Source organism: Bos taurus, chromosome 20, assembly GCF_002263795.3.
Source record: "Bos taurus isolate L1 Dominette 01449 registration number 42190680 breed Hereford chromosome 20, ARS-UCD2.0, whole genome shotgun sequence".
Taxonomy (NCBI): domain Eukaryota; kingdom Metazoa; phylum Chordata; class Mammalia; order Artiodactyla; family Bovidae; genus Bos; species Bos taurus.
Window position 1 is genome coordinate 5,657,810 of NC_037347.1, and position 21,009 is coordinate 5,678,818.

Consider the following 21,009-nt stretch of genomic DNA (forward strand, 5'->3'; position numbering starts at 1 on the left):
TATTCACCTTAACTCTCATGGGAACCAGAGGGTTTTATTCAATACTAACATAGATCTTTTAAAAACTAACAGTGTATATGCTGTGCTGTGCCCAGTCACTCAGTCGTGTCCAGCTCTTTTGGACCCCATGGATTGTAGATCGCCAGGCTTCTCTTTCCATGGGATTCTCCAGACCAGAATACTGGAGTGGGTAGCCTTTCCCTTCTCCAGGGGATCTTCCAAACGCAGGGATCGAACCCGGGTCTCCTGCATTGCTGGTGGATTTTTTACTAGCTGAGCTGTCAGGGAAGTCTTAACAGTGCATATTCTTTGGTAATTACAGGAAAATTCTAAGCAGAGTTTATTTCTGCTGACTTAGCTAGAAGTTTTCCAAAATACAGGTTTCTTTAAACATTGTTTTTTTTTAATTTAAATTTATTTATTTTAATTGGAGGCTAATTACTTTACAATATTGTATTGGTTTTGCCATACATCAACATGAATCCGCCACAGGTGTACACGTGTTCCCCATCCTGAACCCTCCTCCCACCTCCCTCCCCGTACCATCCCTCTCGGTCATCCAAGTGCACCAGCCCCAAGCATCCTGTATCCTGCATTGAACCTAGACTGGTGATTCGTTTCTTATATGATATTATACATGTTTCAATGCCATTCTCTCAAATCATCCCACCCTCTCCCTCTCCTACAGAGTCCAAAAGACTGTTCTATTTAAGTGATTTTTTAAACTGCCACTACCTCTAGTGTTTGTAAAGTGTCAAATAATGTGCAATGCTTGATAGTCTTGAGATTGGAAATCTGTCTGACATTTTCCTCAGGAAACTGATGAAGATATGTGTTACAAGCATTTCATCATAATACTGTTTGCACCAAGTGTAATTTGAAACTAGTGAGAAAACAATGCTTTAGTACCTCTTTCATACATAGAGGAAGTGGCATCACTTACCGTTCCTTTCATACCTGAGTTCTGGTTACATAGGTGTGTTTATGTTATGGAAAGTTCATTGAAGTATATGCTTATGATTTCCTATATATACATATAGGAAAGTACACAAATATGTATATATATCATACATCCAAATATATATTAAAATAATGTATATCATTGGAAATAAAAAATTTAAGCATTCTTATTTTCTTTGCTCCAGAATGTCATTGTTTTTATTTTTTGGTACTAGTTTATATTGATTTGCTTATTTAATTGGGCAGTTTTTGTTGCTTTAAGCATTATATGCCTGTATCCTAAATGTGGGAAAATGTTTCTAAATAGTTTTTGGCATTTAATCTCTGAATTTAATAGTGAATTCTTTTGTGTTAACCAGCTTAATTTTGTAGTATAGAATGAAAGTTTGAAAGTATACATTTGAAGACTTTAAGATTCTTCAATTTTTGCTTTTGATGTATAGGCTTTACTGTTCTTGAAACTTACTTTTGAAATAGTGAAAACTATTTGGACTTCCCAGGTGGGGCCAGTGGTAAGGAACCCGCCTGTCAATGCAGGAGACGTAAGAGACATGGGTTCGGTCCCTGGGTCAGGAAGATCCCCTGGAGAAGGAAATGGCAACCCACTCCAGTATTCCTGCCTGGAAAATCCCATGGACAGAGGAGTCTGGTGGGCTACAGTCCACGCGGTTCCAAAATGTTGGATTCAACTGAAACAACTTAGCACGCAACATGCCCGTGAGAATTTTTAATGTTAATTTTGTAGCTTCTAAATGCCTACTCTTTTTCAAATAACTGTTTTCTCAGAAATCCAAGCAGTATCAATCAACTTTTTAAGATTGACAGAACCAAGATTTTCAAATTATTCGTTTCCCCAAACTCCATTGTCTTTGAAGTAGTCATATGAATAGAATATTCTTAAACAAACATCTACTTCTGTGATATCTTTCTCTTCCTAACCTCTGTCAAGTTCACTAAGGAAGAAAATACCTCCACCCTCACCCCAAATTTAAGAATTACTAAAGTGAAAAACCTAACTGCAGAGGGAGATTTTATTGGTTTTAATCCATTTGTCCAAGTACTTTGGTGAAATTCAATATTATCTAATAATGTTAGAAATTATTTTAGTATGAGACATGATTTCATTTTGGAAAATAGGCACATGGTACTTCTAAGTTATATTTGTAACTCAGTTATAACTGAGTTGTACTTAGCATTTATCTAGAGAGCTAAGAGTGAAAACCTTGACCAGTTTATATAATGATCTCTTAAACAGTTTCTAACTGGAAAACCTATCCCAGCTTCCTGTTTAAATTTTCTCTCTAGCCAAGACCTCACTTGTTCCATATGCTTCTGTTCTGGGCATCTTTCCCTGAGTATTATAGCACCCCTAAGTGCCATTGCCAGGTCTGCAGTGCCCTTTCTCTATTTTACCTTTAAGATCTATCTCAGAGCCATACCCACTCCTCTCTGACTCTTTAATCAGAACCAGTTTCTCCTCCTCCTCTGCTCCCATTGCACCTAACACTTAACAGGCTTATTGCTGTAATAGTCAGATTATCATTATTTGCTTATCTGGCTGAATAGCCTATAAGTTCCCTGCAGTCAGAGCAGTGTGTTATAGTGCTTAGCAAGGTCACGCATTCAGGAAGTGTATGTTGAATGGAATTAAGAGTAACTACACATACAAGTTCAGTTCATTTGAGGAAAACATTTTCTCAAGTTTCCTGATTTGAAATTTATGCTGCCATTTTCCAAGTATTCAGATATATACTTATAGTCATATGTCTATATTATTTTGTATTCTTTTTCTTCTCTTCTTAGTTGGAATCTACTTCATGATAAAATGCCAAACGTTTTTAATACTTTTCAACTTCTGGGCCATGGTGGAAGATTTAATTAGGGACAAGAAACTGGCTAAAAGGAAGTTTATAAATTGCCTAAAGATTTCATTTGTTATAAGTTTCTTCATTAGGGAATAATTGAGAAATAGTACAGAATTGCTGTTTATCCTGTCGTGATTAAAAAAAAAAGTCACGAATTAAATGGCTAGTTAGCAGGAAATTCTGAGAGAAATTAAGATCAATATGGTGGAACTTGATTTAAACTATGTTATATACTCCTTTAGTTTCATACTAGTTTGGACCTTGGGTGACAGTTACAGCAGAAGGCTTCCCCTTAATACAAGTAATGCTCGATAGATTTTTACAGTGTCCTTGAAGAACTTAAAGAATGCATTGACCTCTCGGCATCAAAATTCCATATTTTTTTGAGATATTTACCAGGAAACAAGGAATATAGCCAGTTTTTTTGTTTTTTTGTTTTGTTTTGTTTTTTCAGTTTCTTAAGCTGGTAGATGAAATCACAGTTGATTCTTTTGACAATGTTTGAAAGGTTTTTTTTTTGTTTTTTTGTTTTCTCATTTGACATGCAGCAAGGACATATGGGCGGAGGAGAGGTAACATTATTATTTCTAACTTTTGAATGTATCAGTTGTATTTGGAGAGGACCCAAGTTTGCTCAATTTCTAACCCTTATTGGGAAGCGGGGAGGGGGAGTGATATGTAGCTGTGATCGATATATACTTTATGTGTTATAGTTAGCATCATAGACATTCTAATTTGAGGGAGTTGGAATGGTAGGATTTGGATTTGAATTGAAATAATTTCAAACTCATTTATATCTGAAGATTTGTTTCTCTGTTTTCCTTTCTGAAAGGAATATCTTAGAATAAAATTAAGAATATTTAAAAAGGAAAATATGGTATAACTAGTCTCAAAACACCTGATTATATTGGAGGTACAAGTTATGCTTGAATACCTTATATCAACTTTCAGATTTTTAAATTTATTTATTTATTACTAAGCATAGTTCTGTGTTTTGTTTAAAATTAGATTAAGTAGACACCTAATCCTATAAATTTCAAACATTAGGGGGGAAAGCTCTAGACATTTTAGAGAATTTTTTGAAGAATCATTTCTTAGAGGTACGTGAATAAACTTTATTTTTGCCTCCTGTATTAGTTTTGCCTTTTTATAAGAAAGTCAGTTAAATAAGGTAGCTTTAAAATAAAAGTGACTTTTGAAAATCCAGAAATAACATCCAATTTTAGAGTCATTTTTTATCTTTATTATATAACTTTTGAACTGTGATTTTATAGGGTAAATTCGTAATAAATATACTGTTAAGGAAGGCAGGTGTGACAGAAAGACATTGGAATGTTTCAGTGAAGGAAGAGCACTTAAGATATATTTCTGCAGGATCCATTAACAAATTCCTTATGCAGAACCTAGAAGTAAATTGGCAGCCTGAAAAGTGACAAAACAGTTTTTGAGAGATTCTACAGTTCTTTGTAGCTCTCTGTTTTGCTTATGATTTATAAGTTTGTATTTTGCTGGCAGGTAAGTATGGCAAGAATATTAACCACAACTGGCATCTCTGATCTTTTCTGCTTTTATGTTCTATATAATAGGATTTTCTAACAGCAAATTTAATGACTAGTTTTTAGAATTAGATACTACCTTTACCAGCTGATGATTACTCAACTAAAAGAAAATTTATCTTCAGCATACCTAAAAATCTTAAATTCTGTCAGAGTAGCCAGTGAAGTTAGGAAACAGCATAAATGGGTTTTCATGACCTTCCATTAGTTAAGGTAAACCAAGATAAGTGCTTACTTTAAAAATCAACTTGTTCATTTAGGGGTGGTCTTAAAGGAAATTGGGCAGGCTATATTGTATGATGTCTTAAAGAAATTTAAGTCGTCTAGCATCTGATGGTCAAATTTAATACTTAGTGTATGTATCTAGATTGCCAGTGGCCATGGGGCCCTGCCAAGGCAGTGCAGTCTCTGCCAACGCCTTTCAAAAGACTGCTCTCTTCTACTGTACTTCCATTTCACCTCTCTCAAGTTTCTGGAACCCAGTGGGATGGTTGAGCAGCCCTCTATTTAACCATGTACTTTCTCTCTGACTCAGTTGGGACCTTAAGGTGATGGAAATTCAAGAGCATATCTAAGTGATTTATTATTCAGTGAGAAATACAAAAGCAGCAGCGATACTGGATCTGCTGTTTCCCTTGTTTCTTGTCTAAGATAATCAGTGGCAAGGAGCATTTTCTGTTAGCTTTTTTTTTTTTCTTCCTGCTTTCTCTTCCAGGTCAGTCCTCGCTATTTCCAATGGAAGATGGATTCTTGGATGATGGCCGTGGGGATCAGCCTCTTCACAGTGGTCTGGGTTCGCCTCACTGCTTCACTCACCAGAATGGAGAAAGAGTGGAGCGATACTCTCGCAAGGTGTTTGTGGGTGGCTTGCCTCCTGACATTGATGAAGGTATGTTTAGAAAGAGCTGTTCATAGCACAGTGCCCAGACTGGCACATAGTAGGTAATGCATAGGTAATGTTGCTGTTAGTATAATACTAATATTATCTGGCTCCAGGTGTTCAGTTGTGATTACATCGTTCCCTTGTCCTGTCTTCCTAGTACAGTGTATAAAATCAGTTCTCGAAAGGAAGGGGAGTAGGACTTTGGAAACTAGCTGAGGCAAGTGGTTGGACTAAATCAAAGAGCGTAAACCCTATTTGGAAAACTCTAGGATTCTGTTGTGGGCAAACAGCTGCTAAGTGCACTGTCTGTGTGTCCTGCCTTGGCTAAATTCAGTTATACATTTTCCTATTTCCTACCTTTTATGACTGCTGCTTCCCTCATAGCTCAGTTGGTAAAGAATCTGCCTGCAACACAGGAGACCCCAGTTCAATTTTTGGGTCAGGAAGACCCTCTGGAGAAAGGATTAGGCTACCCACTCCAGTATTCTTGGGCTTTCCTTGTGGCTCAGCTAGTAAAGAATCTGCCTCAATGCAGGAGACCTGGGTTCGACCCCTGGGTTGGGAAGAGCCCCTGGAGAAGGGAAAGGCTACTTACTCCAGTAGTTTGGCCTGGAGAATTCCATGGACTATATAGTGTATAGTTAATTGTTTAAAAGTTTAAAATCTTAGATTAAGTCTGAATTTTTGAAAAATATAACTAGAGTTGTAGGGAATCTTGAAGAATTGTGTCATTTTCTGAATATTTTTTCACTCATCAAATGCTTTCTGAATGCTGTGCACTGTACTTAGGATTATTTAGTAAATAAGATTGTGAAAGAAAGCCCCTGCTCACACAGAGTTGATATTCTAGTGGGCGAAGGGAGATAAGTGTGAAAATATTAGTGAATAAGTCCTGAAAAGAAAGCAGATTGATGTGATAGTCAAAATCTCAAAAGAGAGACTTGTGATATTTGTTGGCTAAATAAATCCTCTTTGCAGATGTAATACTTGAGCTCTGATGGCTGAATAAGAAGCCAATCGTGCAAAAAGACAGAGAACTAGTTATCCAGAAGTATTTCATTTAACTGTGGGTCTAAGTGACCCTGACAGAAATCAAAGTAGCAGACCATATAGCAACCATATATCCTTGCTTGCTTTTTTCCCTTATCTATTTTGTCTTGGTTTCCTGAATGGAAATAGAAACGTTATGGAGGATAGAAAAGTTTTCTCTAAAAACCTACAAGGTCTAATAATGAGGTTTAATAATGTCCCATTTAGATTGAGATTTAATTTACTGTGACACTACATTTTCCTTAAAATGCTCAGTCTTTTGGAAGGTTGAGGCAAAATGGCTTCCAAACAACCAAAGATTGAAATAAACACCAGAATTTTATTTTTTAATCTTTAATAAAGTGTCCTGAAGGAAGCTGTGCTGAGATTTCAGGCCAGGCTGACTCAGTCTCCATTCTCTCCTCAGAAAGCGTATCTTCTGTTCAGAGTGTTCATCTGGGGCTAAACAGTTCATCATGGTGTTGTCCAGTAAGCTCCCAGATGCAGCCTCCTCATTCTCTAGCTGGAATCCTCACTTTCCTTAGTATAATGGATTCTAGGTTTTATGACCCTTTAGAGGTCAAATCCTTAACACTTTTGAGCCCTGGATGGACTTCAGTGAGGAAACTATATGCTTTATACAAAAAAAAGAAGACTGAATTTTATCTGACGTTGCTTAGGATAAACTTCTCCTCTTGCCCAGATAGCCTATATCTTTTTGGAAAATTGCCAAGAAATCATCACAGGAAGTGGTTTAAACTGAGCAGAATTAATGGGGATTGTGTTAGTCATCCTGTTTTAGCCTCATACCACATATGTCGATAAGTCAGTAGCAGTTTAGGTGGACAGGCCTTTATATTAAAATGTGAAATATGTATTTATGAAAAATACTATGTTCTGTAGAATTATATGCTAAGAATCACAGAGTTTATGGGGCAGATGGGGCTAGAGGCAGATCACTTAGAACCTAATGAATTTTGTACCAGAAGCACTAACAAAAAGAGAATTAATACTTTGAAAAATAACTTGGACAGTTAGGCAAGTAGCTTACTATATGACCTACTAGAGGCTGCCTCAAAGAATATTGAAAAGCACAAAACCAATAGAGCAGAAATTCTGGCTTCCGAGCTTGGAGACGACATAGATGAAAGTGGACCTCTGGGCCCTGAGGAGTGCAAATTCTCGGGAGCTAGCCCTGAAAGCTTGCAGGGACACCTCTGACTAGAGAGCCTTGCTTGCTGTGCTCATTTTAATTTTCTTGCAATAGAGCTGAGGAGGTTCCTGCCTGCACATCACATAGGCTGGAGGCTTTTTCCCTTCTGCTAAAGATTATGGTTCTCCTACTAGGCTGGCCCACCTTGCTTACAAAGAGTCATTTGTGAACCCAGTATGTCTAGGTTACACTGATATCACTCCCTTATTTAGTGGTCTCACAGGGCTGAATGTAGACACAGGCACTGTAGCAGTTCATACAGACAACTTCATCACAATCTGGAGGAGGGGAAAACAGTCCTAGCAGACTGGAATTTCAAAATGCTTCTCATCTCTCTTCTTTGTTCCCCTGTCCCACCCTACTCCCAGATCTTCTCTGCACAGCTCACCTACTCTTTCTTAGAAGTTCCTTGGAAATTTATTTTCCTATGAAGTGACTTAGCAGCAAAGTCTGTTCATTGATTGTCCACATATATAGTACAGCATGACTGGTGTCATTTACATTAATAGTAAAATATGATTAAGTCTTCCTTGTCCATCCCATGTCCCCTTCCTTTTCCTTCCTTGTAAGACTCAGAGTTGTTGATGTCCAAGGAGGATGGTTGGTGAGCAGGAAGAGGGTGCCAAGTGGAGGTGTGTCATAGACATACACGTGGAGGGGCCTGTGCCAAGGCCGTGGCAGCAGTGTGTGTGGGACCAGTAGATCAGGGCAGCACGGGCTATGTGCAGAGGTGGAGGGCAGAGGAGTCTGCCAGGGCAGCTCGCTGAAAGATGGGCTACGTTGATCAAGGAAGCAAAAAATTGAGGATAGTGAGAGCTTGGTTTCTCATAGTAAGAAGGGAATTTATAAACAGGAGAAGGGGAAAGGCTAGAAGATGACATGAGATGTTGGAATGGACTTACAAGTACCAATATGAACTCATTTTTATAAATGTACACAGATACAGAAATAGTTATAAATATGTCTGTGTATGTTCATGTATTTCCTAGCTTTGTCCTCTGAGAAGACTTAGAAATAATAAATACCCGCTAACAATGACTATAGGGAATACCCAAATCGGAGTTTCTAAGTATCTTTTGTCACTGAAAGGAACCAGGATATCTTGGAGGGGGAAAAAGGCTGATTCTGGGGCTAGGGCAGAGAAAGAACAAGATGAAAGCCTGGGGTATCTTCTTGGGTCAGATAGTATGGAAGCACTTGAAGAATGATGGGGGGAGGGGGTAAGTCAAAGGACACAGGAACCCCTCCACTGGCTGAATCAGGGGCAGTTTTGAGGACAAACTGAATAAATGAAAGAGAATCAAGTTCTGCTGCTGCTGCTTCTGAGTCGCGTCAGTCGTGTCCAACTCTGTGCAACCCCATAGACGGCAGCCCACCAGGCTCCCCTGTCCCTGGGATCCTCCAGGCAAGAACACTGGAGTGGGTTGCCATTTCCTTCTCCAGTGCATGAAAGTGAAAAGGGAACGTGAAGTCGCTCAGTCGTGTCTGACTCTTCGCGACGCCATAGACTGTAGCCTACCAGGCTCCTATGTCCATGGGATTTTCCAGGCAAGAGTACTGGAGTGGGGTGCCACTTCCTTCTCCAGAATCAGGTTATAGTCCATTGAATAAAATAGGTCCACACTGATATAAATAAATGCATGACTAAATAAATGGAGGAGAGGGGAACACTCTTCCTTACTGAATTATACTAACTAGTAAATGTAGAAGGGTTGATAGAAATAGATAACCAGCATTTGGCAGTTATCATTGTGGTAGTTGATATAGGCAGGAATCTTCAGTAAATGCCAGGCCTAATGAGGGAACAGGATATTGATGGTTAACACAGTATTCCCCCACAAAATATTGATCATATCCAAAGGGAAATGGTTTCCTTTTGGTGGAAAAATACAGACACTTATCAACTCGACTAGCAGATCAAGATTAACACATCTTCTGAAAGGACAGGATGACATAGCATCATTATGATAGTATTCCTGGTTGGAATACATAGGTCATGAGGAAACAAGTACAGACCTAGGTTGAGAGCCATCCTACAGAAGGAATGACCTGTATATTTTGAAGCTATCAGTTATAGAAAAGACAGGAAAGAATGAAGAACTATTGTAAACTGAAAAAAATAGATACCCTCAGAACATGACATCTAAATGTAGCATGGTTCTAGATAGGATTCTGGATCAGAAAGGAAAAGAGAAGTATTACTGTGACAGTTAAAAATTTGGATGGAGTCTGTGAATTGGGAGAATGTTGTATCACTGTTGATTTCCTTATTGGAGGGGAGTTGTATGTTGGTACATAAGGGAGTGACCTTGCTTTGAGCAGGTACCAGTAGTTGTATTTTGTGGTACTAGAGCATCACATCAGAAAAAGATGGTAGACCAGTTGGTAGACTCGTGCATCAGTAGAAGGAGAAAAGGGAAGAGGGGGAAGACAAATGCACAGATGTTAACAGTGGGGGGATCCAGATGAAGAGATGCAGGGGTTCTTGGTGTACTGTTCTTGTAAATAGTAGATTTGAGACTGTTTTTTCTAAACTGTTTCCCAAAATGGTCATAAGAATATTTACATCTACTTTTTTGGTTTGTTGTTCATTAGATGAGATCACAGCCAGTTTTCGTCGCTTTGGCCCTTTGATTGTGGATTGGCCTCATAAAGCAGAGAGCAAATCCTATTTTCCTCCTAAAGGTAATTTCTAAGGATTCAAATACATGTGTAGTTTATCCTTATATTTTTTTCATAAGTGTTTGCCTTCAGTGTACAACTGTTTGTTGCTAAACTAACATTTTCCCAAATGTGTTTTTAAAATTTCTACTTAATATATACTTTTAATTCAAATTTGATTTTACTCTAAAAGAGGTTTCAAGATAATACCAAATTGAACTTAATGTTGATACTGTCAGACTTTGGGTGAGATTAAGTTTTAGGGGTTTTTGTTTATTTGTTTAATTTTTTTCTAACCTTTTCCTTACTTTTATGCTTCCTTTCACTTGAAGAATTATGAAAAAAATGGGAAAAATAAAAGTCTTTCAAAATTGTTTTTATTAGGCTATGCATTCCTGCTATTTCAAGATGAAAGCTCTGTTCAGGCTCTCATTGATGCGTGTATTGAAGAAGATGGAAAACTCTACCTGTGTGTATCAAGTCCCACTATCAAGGACAAGCCAGTAAGTGCAGTCTAGTATGAAAATAGCTTCTCATTTTTGCCTCTGTTCATTTTTCCTGAAAAATACACAGACATCTTAATGTATCTGTTAATTGAAACATTTGTAAGTAGAATCAAAATGAAAAAGTTTTGTTGTTGTCATTTTCCTAACCTTGACATTCTATATATTTGTGCACATTATTCTGACATTGAGTTTTTGGTTAACTAAAGTATTGGTGAATCTTTCTATTAAAAGATGTCATCTAGTATGCATTTGATAAATATAAAGTAGCTGAATTTCCTCTGAATAATAGAACTCAGAATCACAAATATACCTGTCTTTCTCCTTCCTCTCTTTGGTCAAGATTTTACCCAGTACCATATGCAGCAAGTTATGTTATACAAATAACTTGCTGCCTATGGTACTCTTGCCAAGTATTAATAAAATAAATTATGTATATACGTAAATGTACATTACATGTTGTTTCTTTTTGAAAGAGTTTTTATTATAAAATTTAGTCTTTTGGGAAGATCCCCTGGAGGAGGAAATGGCAACCCACTCCAGTATTCTTGCCTAGAAAATGCCATGGACAGAGGAGCCTGACAGCCTACTGTCCATGGGGTCACAGAGTTGGATATGACTTGAGCACATGCTCACACAGTCTTTAGGAATAGTAGCAATAGCAATTGGCCTATTTTGACAAATCTGACAAACCACAATCTTTTATCCCTTGACCAGTACCTAGTGGTAGGGTCCATTTTGGGATGGAGGCTCCAGTAGGCTTAGCTCAAGCAGTAATTTGTGGAGCTCCTCTTGGTGTCTTGGGGTTGTCCCCAATTTTCTGTGTGGCTAGACTCTTTCTATTTGACTTTTTTGTCCCCTGCTGGTCCCCATAGGTATTTAATTTTGAAAACTTTGGGCCTTGGGACCTGGTTGGTATACCTGTTGAGAATACCCTGATGTTAACCCCTTAGCCTTTGGTGTGGGCATTTGTAACGGTTATATAAATGCAAACAGTTAAATAGAGGTACTTGATTCTTGGTGTTGAAAAAGGCAAAAGATTTATATGACCTGAAGAGAAACCAGAGTATTGGTTAGTTTTAATGGACACACTGAAGTGTTTTATCATAAAACATTTACTGTAGGTATCCATATTTTTATTTTGAAATGCTTTACAATGCACTAGATTTGTTAATATCAGGAGTAGTTTGCATTTCCTGGACATAGGTTTGGACACACAACCCTAGTTTCTTAGCACTGTATACTAATCAACATCAAATACCATGCTAAATTTAAATTATATGGCTGCTGAGGGGTTGGGTAGGATAGAAGCCCAAATAAGCTGTAAAATTGTTAATTAACTTACAGATAATTAAGGTCGTATTACTGTTAAGCAGTTTGGTTTATAATAGGCAATTAAATTGAACTTTCCAGCCTTGGTTAGATTACTTTTAAAAATTAAATGAAGTGTTGGGATATGCTTTTAAATCTTCTTTGGTTTTCCAGTTTTATTGATTTTTAATTATATAAATTACAGCTTTGTAAAGTAAAATATTCTGTAATAATTGTAAACTTGATTTCCACATAAATTGCCTGTGTTGAGACCGAGACACTTTGGTTTGCACACTCCCTAGGTACAGATTCGACCTTGGAATCTCAGTGACAGTGACTTCGTGATGGATGGTTCACAGCCTCTTGACCCACGAAAAACTATATTTGTTGGTGGTGTTCCCCGACCATTGCGAGCTGGTATGATTCAACAGAGCAACAAAAACTCTGTTTATCCTTTAGCATAAGAAATAGCTTATAAAGATTTTTTTAGGATAAGTTTTCCATAAACATTTGAGTTAATGTCTTAATAGTGAGAGTCCTGGACTCCAAGTGTCTTAGCTTGAATTCATGTGTTCTGTTCCAGTTTAACAGCTGAGTAACTTTGGACAAATTGATTTCTCTAATTCTCAGTTTCCTCATCTGTCAAATGGAATTAAAAGTATGTCCTTTATGTAGAGTTGTTCTGAGGATTAAATGAGGTAGCAGATGCCCGGTGCTTAGTGCAGGGTCCCGTCATGCTCATGCTCATCACTGTCGTCATCATCCAAGAGAGAAAGCCCTTCCGGGACGGGCTAGGTATCGAGATGTTCACTGTTTGTTCCCATGACCCCATGTGCTCAACAGCTACTTACTGAGCACTGAACTTTACAACAAGGTTCTAAGCAGTGCATCATGTTTTTAGAGCAGTACTCACAGAAGAAATTTCATCCTTAACTTCAAATAATATGAGTTTTAATATTATCAGAGAGATGAAGAACATAAAATGAACAAGAATGCCATTTCAAAGTTGTAACATTTCGTGGAGAATAAGATTCATTTATTATTTCAAATTTAAATTTGGCAAATAGCTAGACTGTAGGGAAAGGTAAAGGGTTTTAATGGAAATCTTCTCAAAGGACTCCCAGAGAGTCTACCAGTTAGCTTTCTAGTGTTAAATGATTATTAAGCATTACATTGTTAACTGGTAAATTTACGGTGGCATTGTGGTATGGAGCAGATAGACCAGGGTACCGAGTCCAGCACAACCACTTTACTTGCCGTGACCTTGCATAGGTTGATCATCCTCTCTGTGCCTCAGTTTCTCCAGGAAATCACTACGTACGTCATACGGTTGTTTAGATTATATGTGAAACACTCAGCAGAGTCCCTGTCCTTAGTCACAGTAGATTAAAATGAACACAACGGACAACTGATTATAATAACTAGTTTCATTTTAATAATTACTATAATGATGAATAGATGAGCTTCTTTCGATGAAACCTTTGGTGAGCAAAATGATGTTTCCTGGTCTCAAATGTCCTCTCTACTCCTTCCATATGTAGTGGAGCTCGCCATGATAATGGACCGGCTGTACGGAGGTGTGTGCTATGCTGGGATTGATACCGACCCTGAGCTGAAATACCCCAAAGGAGCTGGGCGAGTCGCATTCTCTAATCAACAGAGTTACATAGCTGCTATCAGTGCGCGCTTCGTGCAGCTGCAGCATGGAGAGATAGATAAACGGGTAAGTCCTGGACTGCATTCTGGGGAGTTCTCAGAAGGGCCCTCCGTGTCATTGCCAAGCTCGGAATGGGTGAATTTTACATGACAGTGAAGTGACAGCTGACTTCCGCCCATTGGGTCCACTAGATGCAAGTTCTAGAGCGTGTCTAAGAATTTCCTGTGGATTTTCTTCATCTCTTAGTGTTCTGAGTAGCCTAACAAAATACTAAAGTCACTTTGCTTGAGTCTACTTCATCTTTCCTAAGCTATCACCTCCATCCATTCATTTACTCAGTTAGTCACTCAATAAATATTTAACAGATCCTTTGTACTTCATTATATTAAGTATATAGACTTGAATGCCTTTGACATCTCCTCACCTTTTTTTTTTTTAAACCTGGGATATCAAGAATACCTCAACAAGCCCTATTTTCCTATTCACTATGTAACAAATGATTGAATAATTCACTTCAAGGACTGTGTCTAAGAAATAATATTTCATTATAACAGATTAATTAGAAGAACTCAGAATGGAGTAATTTGTAATCTCTTCCATTTGTAATCTCTTTTACCACCTGAAATTTGGTGGGAGTTCATTAGAATTATTTTCACACTTTAAATTCCTCTTTGTTGTGTTTATCCTCTGCATCAGAAAGCTGGAGAAAACCTCAGAGAGAACTCTTCTGTTTTTTAATGTATTGTATTTGAGACTCTGTGTTCCCTATATGTCTTCTTTGCATTCACAAATTTCTTAGCTTTGTGTTTCATTCATTCAACAAATACTTTAGTGCCTAGGGTAAGAAGTCTCTGTACTCATGGGTTTATGTTCTGGTGGACGGAGTGTGGCCTGTGAATCGACTGCTTGTCGGTAAATGGTTTGCTGTGAGTTTGTGTTGAGATAAAAATCCACTGCACTAGGGAGCACAGTGTTTAGTTCAGTTGAGACTTTTTCACAGAAAGACCTTCTTGAAGAAAGCAGTGCGTTGATTTTCATTCTGGTGTCAGCTCCTTATTTCATGCCAGACTGGTACTTTGGTTAGGGCTGACTGAGATATCCAGCGCTCCAAAGCCCTATGCTCAAAAGTCTTTAGTGATTGACCATATTGTGACTTTCTCAATTTAGTACGTAAAAACTGTCAGTCGCTAGTGGTTTACATGGGAGAAGGAAATGGCAACCCACTCCAGTATTCTTGTCTGGAGAATCCTGTGGACAGAGGAGCCTGGTGGACTGCCGTCCATAGGGTTGCACAGAGTCGGACACGACTGAAGCGACTTAGCAGCAGCAGCAGCAGCAGCAGCAGCAGCAGCAGTGGTTTACGTTTACTGCTTATGTTCCATTTCATGTACATTCCACATAAGTGGTAGCTGAAAATTTCTCATCCTAGTGGTCATCTTACTGTGAACATGTTAAAGGGAAAGGTATAGATCTGTTAATAAACATGGAGGAAGGGGGCAGGATTAGTTGCTGTATGTATTAACATACCTCCTTGATTTTTATTTGGACTAAAAAATATGTACATTTGAGTAAACAGTGTCTCCCACCTCATTGCTTCATTCCATCATCAGTTTAGGAGTTGTAAGTTTAGCCATTAGAAATTCAGACTTAATTTGTATTCCGCTAGGATCTCCAGTTCTTTGGCCAGTTTTCTTGCCACACTGTAGATGTTATGGAATGGCCTCGGGGCCAGAAGCCTAATCTTCTTGTTGCATCTGCTCTTCGGGCCTTCCGTGTCACTCCTCTTTTTGTTCATGGTCTGCCTTCATCAGGATTCCTTGTCAGAAATGGATGGCAGCAGTGGTAGTGATAGCCTGGTGTAAGGGAGTTTCAATCGTGAGTCTCTCCAAGACTAAAAATAACCAACTCTTTTTCTCACTGGAGAATTAAGAGCCAGGTTATTTTTAATGCTTGAGAGGCTCAAATGACAGATCGGCCTATTGAACACTGGAACAGACCCAGTTTTATAAATTTACCTCTGACTTTTAGACTGAAGTAAACCATTCTTCCTGACAAAGAACAAAGCAAGGTTTTAGATTATGAGTACTATGGCTGTGTCTTGTTTTCCTGGAGTTGGAGGTTTGTGATTATAACCCAAGATGTGTACACTGTAAATAGAAACCATGACCTTCTTACAGCTCAGAGGCTTACGGTGTAGAAGTCAGGCAGCTTCCCTCTGATTTGTACATTGAAGTGGTATTTTGTGGCTCTGGGAATCTCTTAGTTGGTCTTGTGCAAATTATAATTCCACGTATGACGAGAATCCAGATCCACTAATTAAAGTGATGGTTTGTGTCTATGAAAACTCTCCCGTGGGTTTAACCTTGTAATGTTCTTAAACATTAAGTTGGCTTCACTTTTAAATTTATGCTGGAACCTTGTCTTTCATTTGAAAACTCTTTAATTAATAAGACAAAAATGTAAAATAATGGGCATAAAAAACTTGCTAGTTGCTTAAAAGATGATAATTTAATTTCAGTAGAGTAGTTATTGACCCTTCCTTTTGGACACCTTGGCACAGATTCATTCAGACAGTGGATGGAAATGTACACACACAGTCTGAGTTGCTAGGTCCATTCACTGAGAAGTGTTCAACGCCTTTCTTTTATTTTTGATTGCAGGTGGAAGTTAAGCCATATGTCTTGGATGATCAGCTGTGTGATGAATGTCAGGGGGCCCGTTGTGGGGGAAAATTTGCTCCATTTTTCTGTGCTAATGTTACCTGTCTGCAGTATTACTGTGAATATTGCTGGGCTGCTATTCATTCTCGTGCTGGCAGGGAATTCCACAAGCCCCTGGTGAAGGAAGGTGGTGACCGTCCTCGACATATTTCATTCCGCTGGAACTAAAGGATAACTACAGTGCTCATTTTCAGGCCTCAGAATAAGTGCACTCTTCTGTTAATTCTGCCCCCTTCCTCAACCTCTTCACGCTGGCATGTCCTTTTGTGCAGTCTGTAACTTAACAGTAGTCTAAAAGAGAGAATGACCTATAATATAGGTGTTTTGTAGATTCCCGTGTCACTGAAAACAAGATGTATGAACTCCTTTTTTGTATTGCCATCATGTTGCATGGAAGTTTCATTCTCTTGTTTCGCTGGAGACTAAGAGGATCCAAACTTCCTGCAGCATTTTCTTAGAGGAGAGAGAGAATTATTAAAAGAAAAATGAAACAATAGAGTATTTTGGGTTTTTAATTAAATTATTGTTGATAATATAACAGATAAGAATACTTTTATTAAAATAACCACGTAACAATAACACTATCAGTCTCTCCTGATGCGGGGTTTCCCCCAGGGAAGTGCTTTTGCCTTTCTCTTTCTTTTCTTTCATCTTTTTTGCCTTTTTTTCCCATCCCCTTTCTGTTCTTTCAACAGCAGTGGAGGAAGTTAACAATTATTAACAGGAAAGAGCATGTTAAAGCAAACACAAATGCATGAGCAAGATTGAAGCAGCATTATAACTAATTTTAAGGGTTTAGAGGCAGAATATCATTTCATTATGCCTCAAAGTTACTACCACATCAGAAAAAAAAAGTAAAGTAGGCAGAGCTAGATTTATTTTCTTTTAAACAGGTTTTTAAATTTAGAATGTAAAAGTTGGGTACATTTATTTCTGAGGGGAGTGCACTTATTTATTTTTAAACTTTTACTTATCCGGTCACAGCCCCAGGAAACCTACCAAAGCTAGAGTTAACGACAACTGGTGGGAAAACTAGCATTTCCTCTCCTAAAGAACAAATGTATAAATTTTATTTTTGATGTTATATATAAACTCTATATCCTAATTTCCTAACACTCATCAGGTGTCAGCCTTTGCTCTCCATTTTGACATTAAAAAAAAGCAAGCAAACAGATCAAGAGATACCTCAAGGATATCATTTTTGATTTTGTTAGACTACCATGTGTAGCCAAAACTGGAAGACAAAACCAATATTCAAATTGGCTCCTGATTGGCTTACTTTTAGATTTAAAGTTACTTTGGATATCCTGTAATTTAGTTGTAACATAGAAAATGAAAACAAAAAGTAGTTGCAAAGTGTTTTGCACTGTTGAACTAAGTAACTGTGTAAATCTGTGCAAAGGTACGTATGTTTATCTTACTCTTCCTATAAAATAAAATAACATTACAGTTTCAGAATTTAGCATGGGACATAGTCAGTGTTTGAAGTGCCAACTTCATCAAGTAATGCATGCTTTATTATAAATAAAACTCTAGCTTTTGAAAGGCGTTATTATGTGTTGAACAGTATGCTTCAGGGGTAAATTGAAAAATAGTCTCTTGAAGCCCTGGTCATTGGAAGTAACTTTTATTTTAATGGACATTTTCTTATGAAATGCCCTATCCACCATGAAAAGGATTATTATCATCAGTGTGCAAAACATTAAAAACAAAAATCTAATGGCAATCTTGCTAGTTGTGCTACCTATCAGTACCATCTTGGATCCTTCAAAACCAAAGACTTGCCCTAGCACTGCGGTGAAACCACCTGACTGATGACCCCTACTGATCATGTTTAGGAAAAGCAATCCTTTATTTTTAATCCAGGCTTTAATGAACTGTATACCTGTTAAGTTCCAAAGGTCAAAATGGAGGCATTTGCTGTCTAACAGTCAGACACAAGAAAGGGAGCTGCTTATTAAAGAATCCCCTGCAAATATTGAAAGCGGTCATGTGAACGGAGGGTGCTCTTGTGTAGCTGGTCAGGGACTTTTTCTTTTCTCCTGAGTGACATAATTCTAATTGGAATGCTCATTTGCCTCTTCTTATTCTTTTCAATGCTTGTAGGTGGCTTGGGGTGTGCTGTCGTGCTGTTCCTACTCAGTAAACAGGTGTGATGAGCTAACAAGAAATAACACTGTTTGAGAACTAGCTTTGAATAATAATTTTTCCCTTTGTACATGACCTGCTGAATTTCGGTACAGTGTTTTTGTAGCTAACTTATTTTGTCATGCACATAATGTATATTTGTTATGCACTACTTTTGTATATCTTGTTTTTCCAACAGTGAACATTTTTAGGCACACTTTTCACTGACGGGATATCTCTTTATGCAATACCTCAATTTTTCATATTGCAAAGAGTAGCTTTTTGTACTTTTATTACTGAGAGATCTTCATATACTTCATTTTTTAATATAAATAATTTTAATAAATTTTATTTTCTTATATTCTGCTTTTTATACATTTCAGTGCTCTGCATACATTTTAAATTATGAATGTTGTGCACTGGCAATGCTATTTTAGAGTCTGCAGAGAAGAGAAAGCATGTTGCTTAAACATCCTTCCCCAACACCAGCTATTGGTGTACCTATAATTTAAGAGATAGTCTATGTAAAGTAACAAATTAATGAAAAAAAATTCGCATGAAAATGACAGATAACACTGTAGTTCCTAAAAAAAAAAATTAAATGCATAAGCATAGGGTAGAAATTTAAAATAACAAAATTGTCTACAGCTTCTTACTAAGTTTTTAAAATTATTCATAATGCAGACATTTTTGGTGAATGTTTAGCCATTTTTAATATTAATAAATTGATGTTAAGTGTTTGATTCAGAGATGTCTGCTCTTTTAAATTATATATAAAGAAAAAAAATAGCCTGCCGTGGGACAGGTGTGTAATGTTAGTATGCATGACTAATGTAAGAAATTGTTATTCTACTAATATTTACTTGTGATTGTGTGACAAGCGTGTTTACAGATTATTTGGTTACACTTCAATTTACAGGGCATAAACAATTATTATCTATTACTCTGAACTTTATTGATTACATGTCCTTCAGATTACATGGGATTGTAGTTGGGAGTTACCATGTAACTCAAAACATAATTAACATGTAATTAGTTTACAGATTTTAGGGTATCACTTCAATTTACCAAGCATGTAGTTCTAGCGCACTAGCATGGCACCAGCCATGTACTTACAATGTAGTTACAGAGTAATTACATGGTTATTTTTGCAATGTAAAATAAAGTGTTTCTGATTATTTTCTATGTAAAGGAACCCTCTCCCTTCCCCTTCTGGTCCCCACGCTTTGGTATAATATATATACTTCTCCATACACAGACCTCTGCAGAATGCAAAATAAAACTTGCAGTGAATGAATTTAGCATTTTATGAGAGTGCTGTTGGAAAGACTTGATAATTCACCCTTTTTGTTTTGAAGAGTTGAATCTTCTGTTAAAAGGTGATTTAAAACTTGAATGTGATGAATTGTGGCAAGTTAACTTCAAGTTATGTGCAATACTTATTTCAAACTTTTGAAAGATCTTTGCAGTGTAATTCTTTGTTTTTAATTGCAGACATTTAAAAATGTCATTTTCTACTGTTAAGAGTAATCCTCTTTCTTGCTGGTGTTTCTAAAGAAAAGAATCAGAAATCAATCTTTCTACTAATGTAAATTTGAGATTATTTTTAAAAATGGAATAAAAGAGGTTTTGGTCATTTGCTTTATTTTATTATCTTATTTTAAAGCTACTGTGATTGATAGCATTGTAAGAATTGGGACAATATTGTATTCAACTGTTTTATTTTTTATATTTTTAAAATTTAAAGTATAATTAGTTTTTATAATTTTCATCAGATTTTTGTTATATTTTTTGGAAGTGAAACTTTTAGCAAGTGGGTGTCTAGTTTTTACTAATCCCTAATGTTTTTTTTCCAGTGTATTGCTCATATTATCAGAAGGAAAAGTTATTTAAGTATGTCAGTTAATTGTACTACTTGGCTGAATTTCCATATAGTTTTTACTGTGTATGGGGAGGTTGTAGTATTTATTATAGCATTTTAAATAAGGGTAATTCATTTTTTATTAAAGTCATTTTCACGTTAAGTTCCTATTTTTGTATGTTCTACTCTTAAGTTATATAACACAGTTCCTTTTTTAAAAGAGTTCATTTGTTGAAGTGCTAGTGGAAAATTAATGTTATTAAATAGTTTGCAAATGACTATTTATACCAGTATGCGTATAATTTTTAAATATTTGTAATGTGAGATGTTGAATGAATAAAACTTTTAACTCAGCTTTCTTTTAATATACTTATTTATTTTCAACATAAGTAGATTGTGCTTCCAGGGTTGGGAATATAACATTTAAAAAATATTAGGAACATATTCTTTGGCCAAAGCAGAAGAAACTGAAATGAAAAGATGTTGGTCATGTAAGTGCTCCTGGCAGATGTGCCTTGCTTATGCAGACACCTAAATGGCAGTGGTTGTTGTCTTTGGCCTGCACAGTTACTTCACATGCTGCCCTGCAGAGGTCTTTTTGTCTGTGGTCTTCAGTGTGTGTGTGAGGCCTGAGCCCGCGACCCCAGTGTTCAGTCATCTGCT

General features: G+C 37.1%; 1 protein-coding gene across 3 annotated transcripts in view; it reads left to right on the forward strand.

Moving 5' to 3' along the window:
- The window catches only part of CPEB4 (cytoplasmic polyadenylation element binding protein 4), a 72,477-nt gene extending 51,777 nt beyond the window's left edge, over positions 1 to 20,700 (forward strand). For 2 of the 3 annotated variants that reach the window (XM_005221433.3, XM_005221434.4), the window contains 6 exons: positions 5,097 to 5,270; positions 10,102 to 10,191; positions 10,552 to 10,670; positions 12,284 to 12,398; positions 13,523 to 13,704; positions 16,299 to 20,700. In XM_005221433.3, coding sequence (XP_005221490.1) covers positions 5,097 to 5,270; positions 10,102 to 10,191; positions 10,552 to 10,670; positions 12,284 to 12,398; positions 13,523 to 13,704; positions 16,299 to 16,526 — 908 coding nt within the window. In that variant the 3' untranslated portion in view covers positions 16,527 to 20,700. Of the gene's footprint in view, positions 1 to 3,373; positions 3,398 to 5,096; positions 5,271 to 10,101; positions 10,192 to 10,551; positions 10,671 to 12,283; positions 12,399 to 13,522; positions 13,705 to 16,298 lie in introns of all 3 variants that reach the window. The other variant, XM_003587502.4, reaches the window with a different exon arrangement.
- Positions 20,701 to 21,009: the final 309 nt, after the last annotated feature.